Source organism: Lutra lutra, chromosome 4, assembly GCF_902655055.1.
Source record: "Lutra lutra chromosome 4, mLutLut1.2, whole genome shotgun sequence".
In the NCBI taxonomy this organism is placed as follows: domain Eukaryota; kingdom Metazoa; phylum Chordata; class Mammalia; order Carnivora; family Mustelidae; genus Lutra; species Lutra lutra.
Window position 1 is genome coordinate 166,651,286 of NC_062281.1, and position 15,887 is coordinate 166,667,172.

The following is a 15,887-nucleotide window of genomic DNA, read 5'->3' on the forward strand; positions in this document are numbered from 1 at the left end:
CACAAAACCGGCCTACCTCTACAGGACAGTACACAGCATCGCCCTTCAACAGCACTATTTTGCTGTTTTTATTATATCTAATCCAACCTCTTCAGCATGGAGCTCAAGGCCATATTCTCTGCCCACTTTCCCTTTTTTTCCCATGGATTCCAGTTTGGCTCTCCTTTTCCATATGGCTGTTTATGGCCTCCAGCCTACCGAGTGGCATCATCTCTGAGACTTTTTAAAAAAAGATTTTATTTATGTGACAGACAGAGATCACAAGTAGGCAGAGAGGCAGGCAGAGAAAGAGGGGGAAGCAGACTCCCTGATGAGCAGAGAGCCCGATGCGGGTCTCAATCCCAGGACCTTGAGATCATGACCTGAGCCGAAGGCCAGAGGCTTTAACCCCCTGAGCAACCCAGGCGCCCCTGAGACTTTTTTTTTTTAATGATAACAAATGTTCCTCTTTATTTTTTTAAAAGATTTTATTTATTTGACAAAGAGAGATCACAAGTAGGCAGAGAGGTAGGCAGAGAGTGCAGGGGAGGAGGCTCCCTGCTGAGCAGAGAGCCTGATGCAGGACTCGATCCTAGGACCCTGAGATCATGACCCAAGCTGAAGGCAGAAGGTAAACCCACTGAGCCACCCAGGCGCCCCTCTCTGAGACATTTTTAAGATTGTATTTATTTGAGAGACAGAGTGAGCAAGAGAGAGAGAACACAAGATGGAGGAGGGCCAGAGGGAGAAGCAGACTCCCCACTGAGCAGGGAGCCGGATGTGGGACTCGATTCCTGGACCCTGGGATCATGACCTGAGCCCAAGGGAGAAGCTTAACCAACTGAGCCACCCAGGCACATCCCTGAGACCTTTTTCACAAGTAGTACACCCTACATTACCCCACCACACACATAAGTAGAAGCTGAACCCTATCAAAGAGAGAGCCAGTCCTTGCAGGGTAATTTCAATATAGTTCTCTATCTTTATTGACACACCACCACACATATGAGGGAAAAACAGTGCTTTTCTGGGAAAGACTGGAGTCCATCACATTTCAGATGTTGAAGTAAACCCCGATGTGGGCAAGGGGCTCTGGCAGTCAGAGCAGCTGCAGTAAGGCTCCGAGGAGCAATCCCTCTTCGTGGCAGGTTTGTGGGAAATGATCATTCCCTCCAGGTCCTTCACTTTGTTTTCCACTGCCTGAAGTTTTTTCAAAATTCTCTCTTGCAGGCCCAAGGACAGGAAGAGATTATTGTCTTGAACTGGAAGATTCCCTTCTGGGCTGACCAGCAAAGTCTGAAAAAAATCTGAGCCCTTCTTGTAAAGTTTGTAGAGGGTGATTACAAACAACAGTATTTTCTAAAACAAAACAACAGAAGTTGAGCGTTACTTGTTTATTCGTAGGAATACTTCAGATTCAAAACAAAACAAAAACCTAATAGTAATGATAATCCCTCATTCCTATGCCAAGCGTCTGTTTCACAAAACATCTTCACATCTATTTTGTCTTTTGATCTTTCTCACAAACAGAGTGATAGGCAGGTCAAGGGTTGGTTATTTGCATTTAATTAATAAAGATGATAATAATAGATACCATTTGCTAAAAATTTGCCACATGCAGGGCTCTGTGCTAGGAGGTTGTTTTGCCCACGAGTGACCTATTTACGTAGAAACAGCCCAGAACTGGTAGCCATTTAAACATCTTCCAGTTTGGACATTGTCCAAGGTCATATACTTGGAATGACAGAGCCAGGACTGAAATCCAGGAATTCTGACTTCCATGTTAAGTTCCCTCAGGACACAGTGGTCGGAAAAACTAGATTTGCTGGTCGTGGGGGAAAACTTTTTTTTTTTTTTTTTTTAAGGACCTAGGACAGATTCCTGTCAGGAGACAAATTAAAAACCAATCATCTTTTTTCCTTATTATGGTAAGTGGTACTGCTTATTGAGTATTCATCATACGCTGAGCTTCTATACACACAGTATCTCCTTTAACCCTCATGACCACCCTAAGGGAGGCACTATTGACAAACCCATCTTACAGATGAGGAAAGTGGGGTTTTTGGAGGCTGGTTGCTCTCCATTCACACAGCAAGTAATAGGACCAAGGTTTGAGACCCAGCAGTCCAACTCCAGAGCTCGTGCTATTAACCACTTATTATACTACCTCTCTCTTGGCTGAGGTGTCTGGAGGGCTGCAAATTCATCTAACTGAATTGAACATTAACCAATCAAGAGCAGAACCCAGAATTATAGATCATAGTGTGGGGTTTTTATTTAATTTTTTACCTTATAGTCTTCTATTAGCTAATTGAAATGTGTATATACCCACATATCCTTGTTGGGTATTTAGGTTAGTTGGGTTATAGTAAATAAGATTTTGGAGAAGATTTGAATTTGGAATCCTAAAAATTAGGTTCAAATCTCAGATTTGCCAGTTTTTACCATCTGTCGACTTGGTTCAGTGATAACTAAGCTCCCTCGCCCACAAGACAGACATGATACTCCCTACCTTGCCTACCATGCAGGGTTTTGAAAGGTTAAGAGAATGCATGTGACCATGATTCCTCGACAGTAGTGATATATGAAAAAAGTGAATGCTACAAAATGATCCAGTAATAACTTCTCTCAGCATTTACTAAATAAACCTTAAGAAAGTCCTTTTAAAATTCTGCCCCCTTAAGATTTCCACTGAAACTCAATGGACCTCAGTTTACTTGTTTGTCATATGAAAATAACCTCTATCCAACTCACAGAATTGTTGGGATTCTAAAAGCATTTTGACTATATTGTAAATATAGCTATTTTGCTGGTGGTTAAACTACTATTATTATTGGTGATTAGAAGTATGGAAAATCCTAAATGTTTCTTACAATCCCAGCCAATTATACTTCTAGTCCCCAAAAGAACTCCAGTATATATATTGAGCCTGCTATTGTTAAAACAAGGAAATAATGAAAATATTGTGATGCCTAAATGAATATACATGCCCTGGCATCAGTTACAGAACAATGTCACAGTAAGAATAGAAAGGCCAAACCGAAGATCCCAATTATATTTGCAATGCCTATTCTTTTAAAAGATACCCCTCATGGTCTCTGGCACATAGTAGGAAATCAAAGATGAATATGTGATCAAATAAACTTGGGGTTAGGCTGTCTTCTCAGTTTGTGAATTTTTTAGACCTATTTTATTCTAAAACAAGCCAAAGACCACTGTGAGAAAGAGCATTCTATGCTCAAAACCTAATTGGCAAAAGTTTTTAAGGTTAACCTGGTTTCAACCAATTTCAGAGACTAGGGTTCACCTTTTCTCATCCGCATGGTCTTAAAATTGGGTAGCAGCAATACAGACAGGAGAGAGCTAACCAAATTTCAATTTAGAACTATTTAAATTCCTCTGTAACAAAAGAGTATGACCTGAATTGACTGAACACTTCGTTTCCATAAGGCATATACTCCTATTGCCAACAAAAGCAAAAAGAAAATCCCTAGGATAACTTGCACAGTTGGAGCAAGATTATCTAGTAGACCCAAATTTGTTTGCTGAGGTGGATTAGTGTCTCCCAGAAGACTTGATTGCAGCCAATTCCATATTGAGCTCAAAGAAAGATAATCTACGATATTGTTCCAGACAGCTGAAGATGAAGGAGATGTCGTCGACATTTTAATAAGAGAGCAGCTCCAGGAACTACATGTGCGGAGACTTCAGGAACCTAGATATGAGTTAGTGAGAGCAACCTGGGAGCCCAGGTGTTCTAGAGCCATTGTGAACTGTGCATTATGATGTCACTGTTCTAAAGGTCAGCTTGCTTCCCACTCACCCGGTGAACTTTCTCACTCAAAACCAACCAGACACTGGCTTGGATTTTCAGTTCTGTCATATGCTTTCCTTGATTTTTGACAAGTTCTAGCTATAGCACAGCACTGTCCAATAGAACTTTCTGCAATGATGAAAATATTCTGTATCTGCTCTGTCCAGTATGGTAGCCACTAGTAACTTGGAATGTAAATAGTGTGGCTGAGGAATTGAATTTTACATTTTATTTAATTTTAATTACATTCAAGTAGCCAATGTGGCTAGTGGTTACCTTCTTGAAGAATGTAGTTATAGAACATTTCTGATGATGCATGGAAGGGACAGCAATTATTTTCACATGGCAAATGAGAAAACAGGTTAAGTGGAGATTTGAGGAGAGAGCTTAAAGAAAGCTTTCCTAAAGAGTTAATAGTTTACTCAGTAAATATGGAGTGAGGTTATTCCTGGATTATGTTGCAGTATCCCTTTTTTCACATGTCACTATTGCTTAGAAATTGTGATCTTTGGGGAGACTATTTAAATTTGAGCCTCATTTTGCTTATCTGTTTACAGATGGGGATTCCATATCCTTTGCAAAGCTTGTATTAGAAACAGATGGTATAATTTTCTAAACACTTTGGAAACTATAGTGTGCTATACAATAACTTATATGGCATGTTATCAAATCAATTATTTACTGACTAGCACCTATCTACATTCAGCAAGGAGGTATGAAAACATAGTATGTATGGTCCGCACCCAAAACACTTATGAGAAAAGAGTTCATACACATTTATATTCTAAATTGAGATCAACTGTGAAGACAGCAAGAATCCAAATGAGGATTTGCACCAATAGGAGGGGGAGAGGCAAAAAGGAAGAGGAGAAAGGGTCAGTTATGACAATTTTTAGAAAAATACTGTCTGATGCTATTCCGATTTGTTCATTCTGGTCAAAATAACAGTAATAGGGGGGCTTGGTTAGGAGGAATAGTTGTTCTGTTCTTGCAGGAGGGGGTGGTATGGCAAATTGCTTGGGGTGTTAGACATACATCCAGAAAACAGAGTCTAATGTGCTGTTGGAAATGTAGTAATTATGACAGCTTGAAATAATGTACTGATTTACAAGTGACTGCTACTGATGCTGAACCCGTAGACTGCTGGTGAATGTCAACAGTCAGAATCCTCTCTAGGAAGGCCTAACAGTGACTCAGATAAGACTTTGGATTTGGCTATTACAGGTTAAACATAGGTCAGGAACCATTAGAAAATGGTAACCAGAAACTTTGGAGAAAGATAGGGCTGTGACAATTAAATCATTACTTGAGACTCTCAATACTAGAGAAGAGCTCCCTATTACATGGCACCTCGTACTTCACTTTTAAAGCACTTAACACAATTATAGTTATTTGTGCAGTTTTTGACTTAACATCTGTCTTCCCTGACTGTTGTAAACCTAAGGAACACAGGGACCATGTCCCTTTTACTGACTACTGTAACTCTATGGCTTGGCACAGAGCAGACATTAAATATTCGGTGAATACAAAGTCCCTTGGAAGAATTCTAAATATCGTTATGGCCTAATCTGTTCATTCATCAAGTGCCTATTACTGTATTTGTATACTTGTTCAGATAGAATCTTTATCGAGTAGCTGTTAAGAGGAGAGGACTTTGGGAGTGCAATGGATCTGGGTTAAAAATTTTGGCTCTCCTATTCACTAACCTTGTTACCTTAAGCAAATTATACATAACCTGAGTCCTAATATCTTCACTTGTGAATTGGGAGTAATTCCTACCGTGTAGGCCTGTAATGAGAATTTGGTAATTTGTATAAAAGAACAAGCTACCAATACAGGTAAGTTGCAACTATTATCTATAGTGACATCCATGACCAAATACAAGGTATTATAAATCTCGGTAGTGTAAAGTGCCTTAAAAGAAGCTAGTCCGAAAAGTTAGTTTGACTGCCTTCTTATATACCTGAAAACCTCCAGTGAAGAATTACCACATGCAAGGCATCTCAGCCCACCTTTAGTCAGAGCCACCCATCCATCTATCCAGCCATCCAGCCAGCAGTCACTTACTTCCACCCAAAAGTCTTCCACATCAGACTGTCTCAGGACTTGTTGGTATACACTGCAGCTTAATGACTCGTGCAATGCCTACTTTCATACCTTCAGAAGGTTCTTCATTGCCTTTCAAACAGAATTCAAAACGTAGAAGCTGGTTACATGACACTAAACTACCTGGTTGCTGTTGACCTACCCAGCCTCCTCTCCTTTCTCTTTCCCATCTTTACTCTCAACACTAGCTATAGCAGACTTCTCAGTGTCATGAAAACACCACAAAGCATTAGTGCACAATAGGATTACCTTGGTGGCTAATTCCTACTGGTTCTTCAGGTTTCAGTTCAAACATCACTTCCTCAAGGAAGTTTTTCCTGGCCTTTTTTGAGGTCCCATCGCAGCCACAGCACTTTTGATTGTCTATCTTCTTTAGATAGAAGACGACTATCTATCTTCTTTAGGAGACTCTAACCTCCACAATGCAGGAAACCTACTGTGTCAATGTTCAACACCCAGGAGCTAGCAGATGTCACGGGCTTAAGTGAGTATTTGGATATATCTTTGCTGCACTTCCAGTCTTCTCTATTTTCCAGTCTAAACATGTCAAATACAGGTTGACAGGTTAAATCTCCTATCCTGGTTACCTTTCTCAAAGTGGTTCAGACCTCCAAATGCAGTCTGTCACAGAATCTATTCCTGCAGGTGTAGATGAAGCAAGTCAGATTACAGTGTGGGCACTCTTTCCAGACTCACCTCTGCCTAACAGAAGGCTTTGCCCCTCAGTCAGCAGGATAAAGCAATGAGGTATCACAGTCTGTTGTAGGGGTGGGAGGTGGGGAGAAGGGACTGAGCAACTTTTCTGACTTTTACAAGTTTCTCTCAGAAATGAAAGTTTTCCTCTTTCCTCAAATGAGGAAATGTCAATAATAGATGTGTGATTGGAACTGGATTTGCATGACCTGGCTTTTAATTACACTTCAAACTTTATCTCCCATTATTCACTTCCGTAAACAATATGCTCAGTTTAATTAAAGAACTGTGGGGTTATTTTATTTTATTTTTTTTTAAATGCCACTTGCAACTTTCCAATGTTCTTCCTTCACATGAAGTTCCCCTGATATCCTTCCAGTCGAAAGAAATTGGGAGACAAGTCTCCATCCATACCCAGCTATTATCAGCTAGACAAAACACTTCACCCTTAAGTTTTTATCTGTCAAATGAGGGTAAAAGTACCAATACAGAAGTTATGAAAATTCAGTAAGAAAATCTATGGCTCAGTCAGTTAGGCATCTGCCTTCAGCTCAGGTCATGATCCCGGGGTCCTGGGACTGAGTCTCCATCAGGCTCCCTGTTGAGCTGGGCTCTCCTTCTCCCTCTCTCTCTCTGCCCCTCCCCCCACCACCATTTGTGCTTTCTCACTCTCTTAACAACAAAAAAAGTGTAATTATAATTATCGTTATTATCCTGAATTCTCACAGTACTTTCCACTTTGTTCTAGTCATCGCTTTACAAATTTTTCCATGCCTATGAATCATCTATAGAGATTTTACTAAAATCCAGATTTGGGGCCAGAAGGTCTGGAGTGGGGTCTGGCCTGACCGTCAACATTTCTAACAAGCTCCAAGGTGATGCCCATGCTGCTGGTCCACTATCACACCAGGACTAACAATGTTTAAGCCACCCCAGCCCTCACATGAAAGCTTCACATGAAGATGCTTTGACAAATTCACTTTGGTATTTTTATCACCCAAAGCATCTGAAACAGTCTCTAAATATGGGTGCACTTAAATATTTGGTTAATGACTAATTCCATCCTCCAGTGTTGGCAATGCAGGTCAGAAGTAGGCAACCTGGGACAAAGAAGAGAGGATAGATTTGGGATGGAACCTCTAGAATACTAATCAAAAACTTTCTTTTCTATCATTCCCCACCCTCTCTTTCACATGTGTTCATGAACATGGGGAAACACTGAAACAGGGAATTCTGGGTAAAAAGACAGAATAAAAGTGTTGGGCACTCCCAACTTATACCTGTCATTTAGGGGGCATTCTTGAATTTTTAAAATTCAAGCCTTTTTAAGGCTCTGAGGGGCACTTGGGTGACGCAGTCAATTAAGCCTCCAACTCTTGATTTCAGCTCACGTCGTTATCTCAGGGTCATGGGCCCTGCATGGGCTCTGGGCTCAGTGTGGAGTTTGGTTTTTCCGTTCCCTCTGTTCCTCCCCCATTCTCTAATAAATAAATTGAAATCTTTAAATAAAAAAGTCTTTAAAAACGAAGCCAATGCTTCCAGATTTGTACCAGCATGGGGACAAATCCCAAAGATACATCAAGTAAAAATGAGTACTAAAAGCTACAAGAATTAACTCTCTGACCTTCTATATTATCATAGAACTGCACATGCTACATTTGACATAAAACAGTTTTTAATAAAAATCAAATAAAGCAAGATGCTCCAGCGGGAACATCATCTTATGATGAACCACTTTGGCTTGCACTTGAAGCAAACTTTCAAAAGAGTTCTGAAAAATAGGGTTTGGTTCCACCACAAACAGACTCACTTGGTCCTTTTAGGGGATAGAAATTAGGGGCAGCTGAGTGGATGTAGTTCAGTCTTAAGCAAATTAGCAACTTTCTCTTGTTCTGGGCTCAAAATCTCTAGTATAAGGAATTTTAAGAATGAAGCCACCAGATGTTTCTCATACTCAGATCACAGAGTGACTTTTTCAAGACGTATCCTCTATCTCCTCACAGATGAGTAAACAAGCCAACAGAAATTAGCTAAAGGTCTGAAGGAGTCAGTAGTAGCCTTAGCCTCTAAGATGTTCCACGGTTTCTGCCACTTTTCCTTGCAAAAGATTCTTGAGAGCCCTCTGTTACCTTCTGGAATCTGAACCAAGAAACTACAGGGCAGGGGTGTGCTTTAGACTTAGAGTAAGAGGTGGCAGAATTAAATTCCTTAAGAGCCAATAAAACAAAAGAACAAGGTTTAAGAGTCAGAGAAAAGATCTTAAAATCCTAACCACGGACATGGAAAGGGATGTTAGGAGTGTCTGAATCACTTCACTGCTAGCTAATGAAAGTGACTGAGAATCTCACAAGAACAGAGAATAAAGCTGCTGTTATTTGTAAGAACACACTGTTTTCTTTGTCATCAGACATACATGGCTCACAATCCACTGAGGCTCAATACATCCAAAGACCAAGCTCATCTTGGCTTTCCATCCTCTTCCCCAAATTCATTTCCACCTTCTGAATTTCCTCAATTGGATGCATCACTACCAAATCGTTGTCTTCCTCAAAATATTTTTTTCACCTTCCAAGGCCTAGCAACTCTTTCTTTAAATTTCTGTTTCGTCTCCTCTTTCTTGTTCTGCAGCTGTCAGTATAAAGCCTCATCATATTTGCCTCTCATACTTCAACAGTCTTAGTATCGGTTTCCATTCTCAGCCCCTCAAATCATGCTCGTGATCTACAAATTATTAATTTAACATTATTAAAGCGAATATTATGTTATTTTGTTCAAATCCTTCAAAGGCTCTCAGCTGCCTGTGGACTCAAGTCCAAACACCTTAGCATTCATGGTGGGCTAGCTCTGTAATAATCTCATCACCTCAGTGCTCCCCTTTCACTGCAGCCTACCAAATTCTTTGTAGTTCCCTGGAAACATGATTGCATCCATCTATGCCCATCATGTTATGCTTTCTACCCAGACAACTTTTCTTCTACCTGAACAACTCCTGGACATCCTCTTTTGGGAGTTACCTTGACTCTCAGAGCTAATTCCTCAATTTCAGAATTTTCTTTGCACAAAAAATTTTAAGACAATAGTCATTCAGAAAGAAGCTTGATCTAAGTGGTTTGGTTAATAAAAACAAAAAACTAGTGGGGCAAAATACTAGTGCACGTTCCAGAAAATACAAGTGCAGTTTATGTATGGCATGAAAACTCATTATGAGTAAACAAGAAATGGGTGAAAAATTGTAATTTATTGAAACTCAACTCAAAAAATATAAGATGCTGTAGTGTACAATATATTACACAAAGCACCCTCAGGTGCACATTCAAGTCAAGTAAGAACTCCATATCCCTTTCCCTAGCCCTCCCACCCTGGGATCTTAGTATTTGTTCCATATACAATCATGCACACTTAATTTGAAAAAGGAAGCCCCAATATATTTTGATGTATTAATTAGCACCAAACAAGAGTACAGTTCCATTTTTTTAATAAACAAACAAACAAAAAAAACCCCAATCAATAAACCAACTGGAGAGCTAATGGACTCAGCCAATACTGCTGACATAGATATTATACATTCATGTAAATACACAGCCTATTCTACCCTAAACAACGGTGTGGCTGGTTCTCAGCCTTTGTTCAAGTTGGCAATTGTCCCCATGTTGCAGTGTTGGAGCCAGTCTGTTTCTAAAACAAAATTGCTATTTAGGAACTTCCTACACAAAGCTCATCTGTCTTTTTTGTTGGAAACAAGTCTAAAATTGGTGTGGAAAACTTAGATCTTTCAAGGACAACCACTGGCCGAAGATAATGAAGCTGTTTTAAGGCAAGCTCTCCACAGTCTGTTAATGCTTTGTCCAATACAACCCTCAGGTTTTCCAAGGAAGGAACTGCTGCTGTCTCAGCTACTATCAAAGGTGGGATTGCAGTCAGGTTCTCATGAATTGCAGAGTCACTGGAAGAATGAGGTATGTCAACTTCAGGGTCATTGTCATTCACCATATTATTTGCCATAACACTCCCTGTTAAGTCATTACTGGGTTGTGAAGAATTACTTAATGTTAAGTGCTCTGAAGGCTCCCAATCATCAAAATCATCTTCCTTCTCTTCACTTTCCTGAATAAATTTCAGAAATGAAGATTCAAATCCCATAGGTTTATAAGTCTTCAAATCAAATGACCTGGGCTGTGGATGCTTCCTAAAATTCTCTTTTGGGACATGGGTTGAATTTTTTACAGTGTTTTCTTGCCCTGAACTTTGCTGCCCAGTTTCAGAGTCTTTGATCCTTGGTAAAGGCAGCTGGAAACTTGTGAAGTAAGTCCCACTTTCAGTCCCACTAGGATTAGGTATGGAATTTTCTATTTTACAAGGAGGAGACTGAACTATATTACATTGTTCCAAAGAAGTGGTTTCTGAACTATGGTTACATTTCAAAGTTCCTCTGTAGAGCAGATTATCTGCATCAAACACTGGTTTGTTTTCTGTACATCCTTTCTGACCTCCTTCCCTTTCACCTGGATGAAGGGAATCTGTGCTCTGGGCAGGCACGCTACTGTCACCTGGGGAATGGCTGTGCTTTGTGTGCTCTGATTCACAGCTATTTTCTTCTTTCTTTATATAGGGCTCTGCTTCAGAAGGGGGCTCCTCCTTAATTTTGGTACCATACTTAACACAGACGACAAGATTTTCCATCTGTTGCTCTAAATAGGCACTACTCATCTGATGGGTACGTTTATAATGCCTCACTATGCTGCTCTCCAGCTTCACCACAGATAAGCATCCTTGAACCATGCAGGGATACTGTGTGTGCTCAGACTGCTCCACACACATATGAAGGGCTTCAGCTCTTGTTTTAAAACTAATTGGTGCCTTCTTTTCTTTGATTAAACTACATTTTTTAGCCTTAGCATTAAATGATCTCCTGGTAGTCTGATGTCCATGCCCTTGAGCGAGTGCCGTCGGACACACCTTTTCACTCCTTAGTAGCCTTTCATTTGCCACTTTCTGGCTTCTAAACAGATCATCATAATAGTCCTTATGTCGGTAATATACGTGTTGAGAATAATTACTGCGATGGGTGAAAATCTGACCACAGCCATTAAGATCACAATGAATTTCATAATCTGAATGTATTTCTCCTTCAATATTATGCTGTTCCATCAAGTGGTGCTTCAACTTGCTGAACGTATAAAAAACAGCAGGGCACTGAGGCTGGTTACAAGAAAACCTTGCTGCAGATTCAGCTTCGGAAAGCACTTTAGGCTCTTCGATATGGTCTAGGTTATGAGAGTCACTACAGTGCTTCGCAAGAGCTTTGGAACATAGGAAACGTTTGTTACATTCCTTGTATTTGCAAGCAAATATCTTTTTACATTTGACAAGTTCCCTTTTGGTTCTTGCTTTGTCTTTCTCTAAACATAATTGTTCTTTGTTGTACTGATGTACAGTTCTGTAATGACGAATCAAGCCTTTTAGATTGGTGAATGAGGAATTGCAAGTTTTATGGATACAATGGAATGGTTTGTGGTATTTATTCAAAATATAGCAGAGATTTCCTTTAGCAACAGTTCTCCTGCTACCTCGTCCCTCTCGTCCTTCTCGTTCTTCTCTATGGCCACCTATTGGTGATGAAATATCAGAGGTCTTACTTTCTGTTTCTTCACAGGATGACTCCAAATCTGTTTCTGAACTGCATTCATCCTTTTTAGAGTGACAGTGTGGCTTCTCAGAGTTACTGCTGGGATCACCGCCAAGTTCTGTGGAGCAATCACCTTTCAATCTATCTACTGAGCATGGGCCTTCATGATCACATTTTTCATTATCTAATAGTTTGTGAGTTACTCTGTCACTGCCAATTTGATGTTTATTTTTATAATGAATCCTAAGGTGTGTTTTTCTTGTAAATGACCTTTGGCAAATATGACACTGGAATGGGGAATACCGATGTTGAAACATGGTTAACTGAAGGACTTTTTCTTTTGAATAATTGTGTTTTTTAAGATAATGCATTAACAAAGCCTCTCTGGTCACAAATTCATATTTGCATCCTTGAAGCTCACAGAAAAAAGGCTTAGCTGCCAACTGTGCAAGGTACTGACTTGGCATATTCTCATCTTGATTCTGAAAGTTAAGGTCTGAGATAGTAGGTGAAACTGATTGAAGAGACTTAGCACCACTGGATGGGTACCCCTGCAATGATCCTGAGAAAGATCCATGTGTTATTGAGTTTTTCAAGCTTAAATGTTTCAAGCGTAACAAGAGTTCCAACATGGTATCCTCTGTACATGGCCTTTTAGAAGCACAAATGGAAGGTTCTGAGGAATAACCTTGATATTCTCGTTTGCATTTAGTATGGATATTATGATCAAGACCTTCATCTGGAGAGTCACTATTTGTATCTGAGCTGGGTTTAGGTTCTGCATCAAACTTTTCAGTTGTTTGATTATGTTCATTACCCAAACAGGGAAAGAGATCTTTTGTCTTTATCTTTTTGGGTTTGAAATGGTATGGATGAACCTTCCGTAGATGCTTCTGCATCCCTCTTGCATTTTTGTACGTGGACCCACAGCCATCAAAACCACAGGTAAACTTAGTCCCATCGAAACAAACTGCCACATTGGAACATTTTTCTTTTAAACTGGAGGGCATGAAGACTTTCTCATGAGATAATAATATATCCTGCATGGTTTCAGAGTGATCCAGTGTATCAATTAACTCTTCATTCATGGAAGCTGAAGAGCTATGACTTAACTGATCACTAGAATTACTGTCACTGTTTTCTTTCAGATTTTCTGTACTTTCTATTTGAGAACTAGCTGATCCTGCACAGAAAAGATCCTCCGGTAAATGCGATTTATCAGTTTGGTCAAGTATATGGGGCTGATCAATACAATCTTGCTTTTCACCTGGTGCAGCCTCCTCAAGTTTCACTGATTTCTTCACATCTCCATTTGAACTTTCAACATTATGCATCGAGAGGTGATCCTGGTATTCAATTTTGGAATAATAGAACTTTTTACAGCCAACAAAGTTGCATGTGTAAGATGCATCCCGAAAGTGTTGTGCTTCGTGGTGGTAAAGCTGTCCCAAGTCACTGAAAACAATATTACAGCCATTTAATTCACATTTATAACGCAGATCATCATGTTTTTGTTTATGGTTAAGTAGTTCATTCACTGATCCAAACCTTGCATAGCAATCTATAGATACACACATATAAGGTTGAGGACCACAATGCACTTGTTCATGCTCCCGCAGGTGAAAAGCAGACATGAAATGTCGTCGACAGTAAGTACACTTCTCTCTTCTGTTTTTCATATCCAAGTAGTGCTTGGCATTTTCATCATTATTTTGGTGTTCAGCTTTAAGATGCACACTTAAGTATTTAAATTGCTTAAATACACGGGAACAGTCTGTGCCAGGACATGGGTACAAATCTCTGTCTTGCAGGTGGCAATCTTCTAATTTGCTGAATGTGACATATTCATGAGACTCTCCTTTGGCTTGTTCATCTAACGACTGGTTTTGCTCCAGGGTTGCAGAGGGGCTCTTGGGACAAATTCCTTTTTGAGAGCTTTTCAACAGTAATTTCTTTCTAGAGCGGTCCCTTCTGCTTGGTGGCATTTTAACATGTTCCATCACATGAGGAACAAATATTTCTTTTCTCTTGAATTTTTTAATACAAACTGGACAGGTATAAATTCCATCTTCCATATGCATCTTAGAATGATGAAGAATCCTGGCCTCTATACATTCCCGCTTACATAACAAACAAAAAAATTTATACTGAAGCCACCTCTGGTATCTTTCAGAAGAACCAATGGGTTTTTTATCTCTTTTCTCCTTATGCTGATCTGTCAAATCTCTTCTTCTATACTGTTTGTCTTCTTTACCTTCCTCATAGTCACTGAGAAATGACTCTAAAACATCTGTGTCATTAATTGATATTTCATAGCCACTGAGATCATCATCAGAATCGGAGGCTTCTTGTCCGAGCAGTTGGTGGCAGTGTCGTTTTAAAGTTTTCCAGTCCCAAAATTCAGGATCAAAAGGCCAGTGGGCCTTTAAAGCTAGTAAAAGCTCACATCGGAGAGAATTTGGAACTGGTGCATTTTCTTCATCAAATTTTTGATCTGGCTGCAAATACAGTTCTTCCAACATATTGAATCCATCCAAACTGGGTTCAATTAAGAATTCTGTAAGCTGACAGGCTCGTCTGACTTCTAAATCTTCCGGTAAAAGACAAGCAATTGTTTTACAAACTGATGCCTTCATTTCTTCATCCTCACTTGATCTGAGTTGAAGAGCTCTGACACATAGTAAAATGGACACCCCAAGACCAGCATCTTGTGCCTATAAGAAAAACGGGGGGAGGGGAGAGGGGAGTTATTATTCTTTTTCATTATGGAAATATTGCATAACTATCTGGTAAGACATATACATCTCAAAACTTTTAGAATTCTTAAATTTATCTTTAATCTTTCTTCCTGCAAGTTACATTTAGATCCTTCCTTGTCTCAACATGCAAAGGACTGGATTAAATGTTACAACCATGAACAGTTACAATGTACATTTATAGAATGTCCAACTTTATAAGACACTGCATACCAAAGCAATCTCTAACCCTTAAGGAATATATGTTCAAATGTATAAACAATAAAGTACATGAACTCAAAGGAATTCAGGATAAATAAAGTCACTGAAGGATTCAAAAAAGAACTGTCTTAAGCTGGTTAGGAAGGACAGGGCTTAAATAAATGGGTATAAGAAGAAATGCCTGTATAAAAGTGAGTTTAGGAATCAATTTGATTGAAGAAACATGTGTCATGAACAGCTGGGTATTTTCAAAATCTTAAGGCTAAAATAAATGATTCTCCCAATTTCCTCCCCAACTTTTTTTTTTTTTAAGAGCGGGGGAAGGAGCACAGCGAGGGAGAGAATCTTAAGCAGGTTTCATGCCCAGCATCCAGCCCAACATGGGGCTGGGTCTCACAAACCCTGAGATCATAACCTGAGCTGAAATCAAGAGCCCAATGTTTGACTGAGCCACCCAAGGGTTCCTCCGCATTTTCTCCTAAAGGAATTAGTACTTTAGTCCTAATTAGCTATAGGTGTAATGTATTTCAGCTTCCCATAGGAAAAACAACAGAAATTTTAAAATCTCTCTATAGCAACAGGTTCTCAGAACCAATCAAAAATCAGGAAAAAGATCTGGTCATGTGATAAAACGCTAGTGCATACTAACAACTTATGTGAGAGGCTGAAATGGAATGTGAAAATATTATAAACAAAGACAAGTGGAATTATA

General features: G+C 39.6%; 2 protein-coding genes across 2 annotated transcripts in view; both read right to left on the minus strand.

The window, feature by feature from the left end:
* Positions 1-943: 943 nt before the first annotated feature.
* TMCO2 (transmembrane and coiled-coil domains 2) lies at positions 944-3,754 on the minus strand. The gene is made up of 2 exons (XM_047727342.1): positions 3,399-3,754; positions 944-1,338 (listed from the first exon to the last, which is right to left on the minus strand). Exons 1-2 carry the CDS (start codon positions 3,642-3,644, stop codon positions 1,027-1,029), a joined length of 558 nt encoding a protein of 185 aa, XP_047583298.1. The 5' UTR covers positions 3,645-3,754; the 3' UTR covers positions 944-1,026.
* A 6,057-nt stretch (positions 3,755-9,811) lies between these two features.
* The window catches only part of RLF (RLF zinc finger), a 94,703-nt gene continuing 88,627 nt past the window's right edge, over positions 9,812-15,887 (minus strand). The window contains exon 8 of the mRNA XM_047726434.1: positions 9,812-14,932. Within this exon, the coding sequence (XP_047582390.1) occupies positions 10,286-14,932 (4,647 nt within the window). The 3' untranslated portion in view covers positions 9,812-10,285. The remainder of the gene's footprint in view (positions 14,933-15,887) is intronic.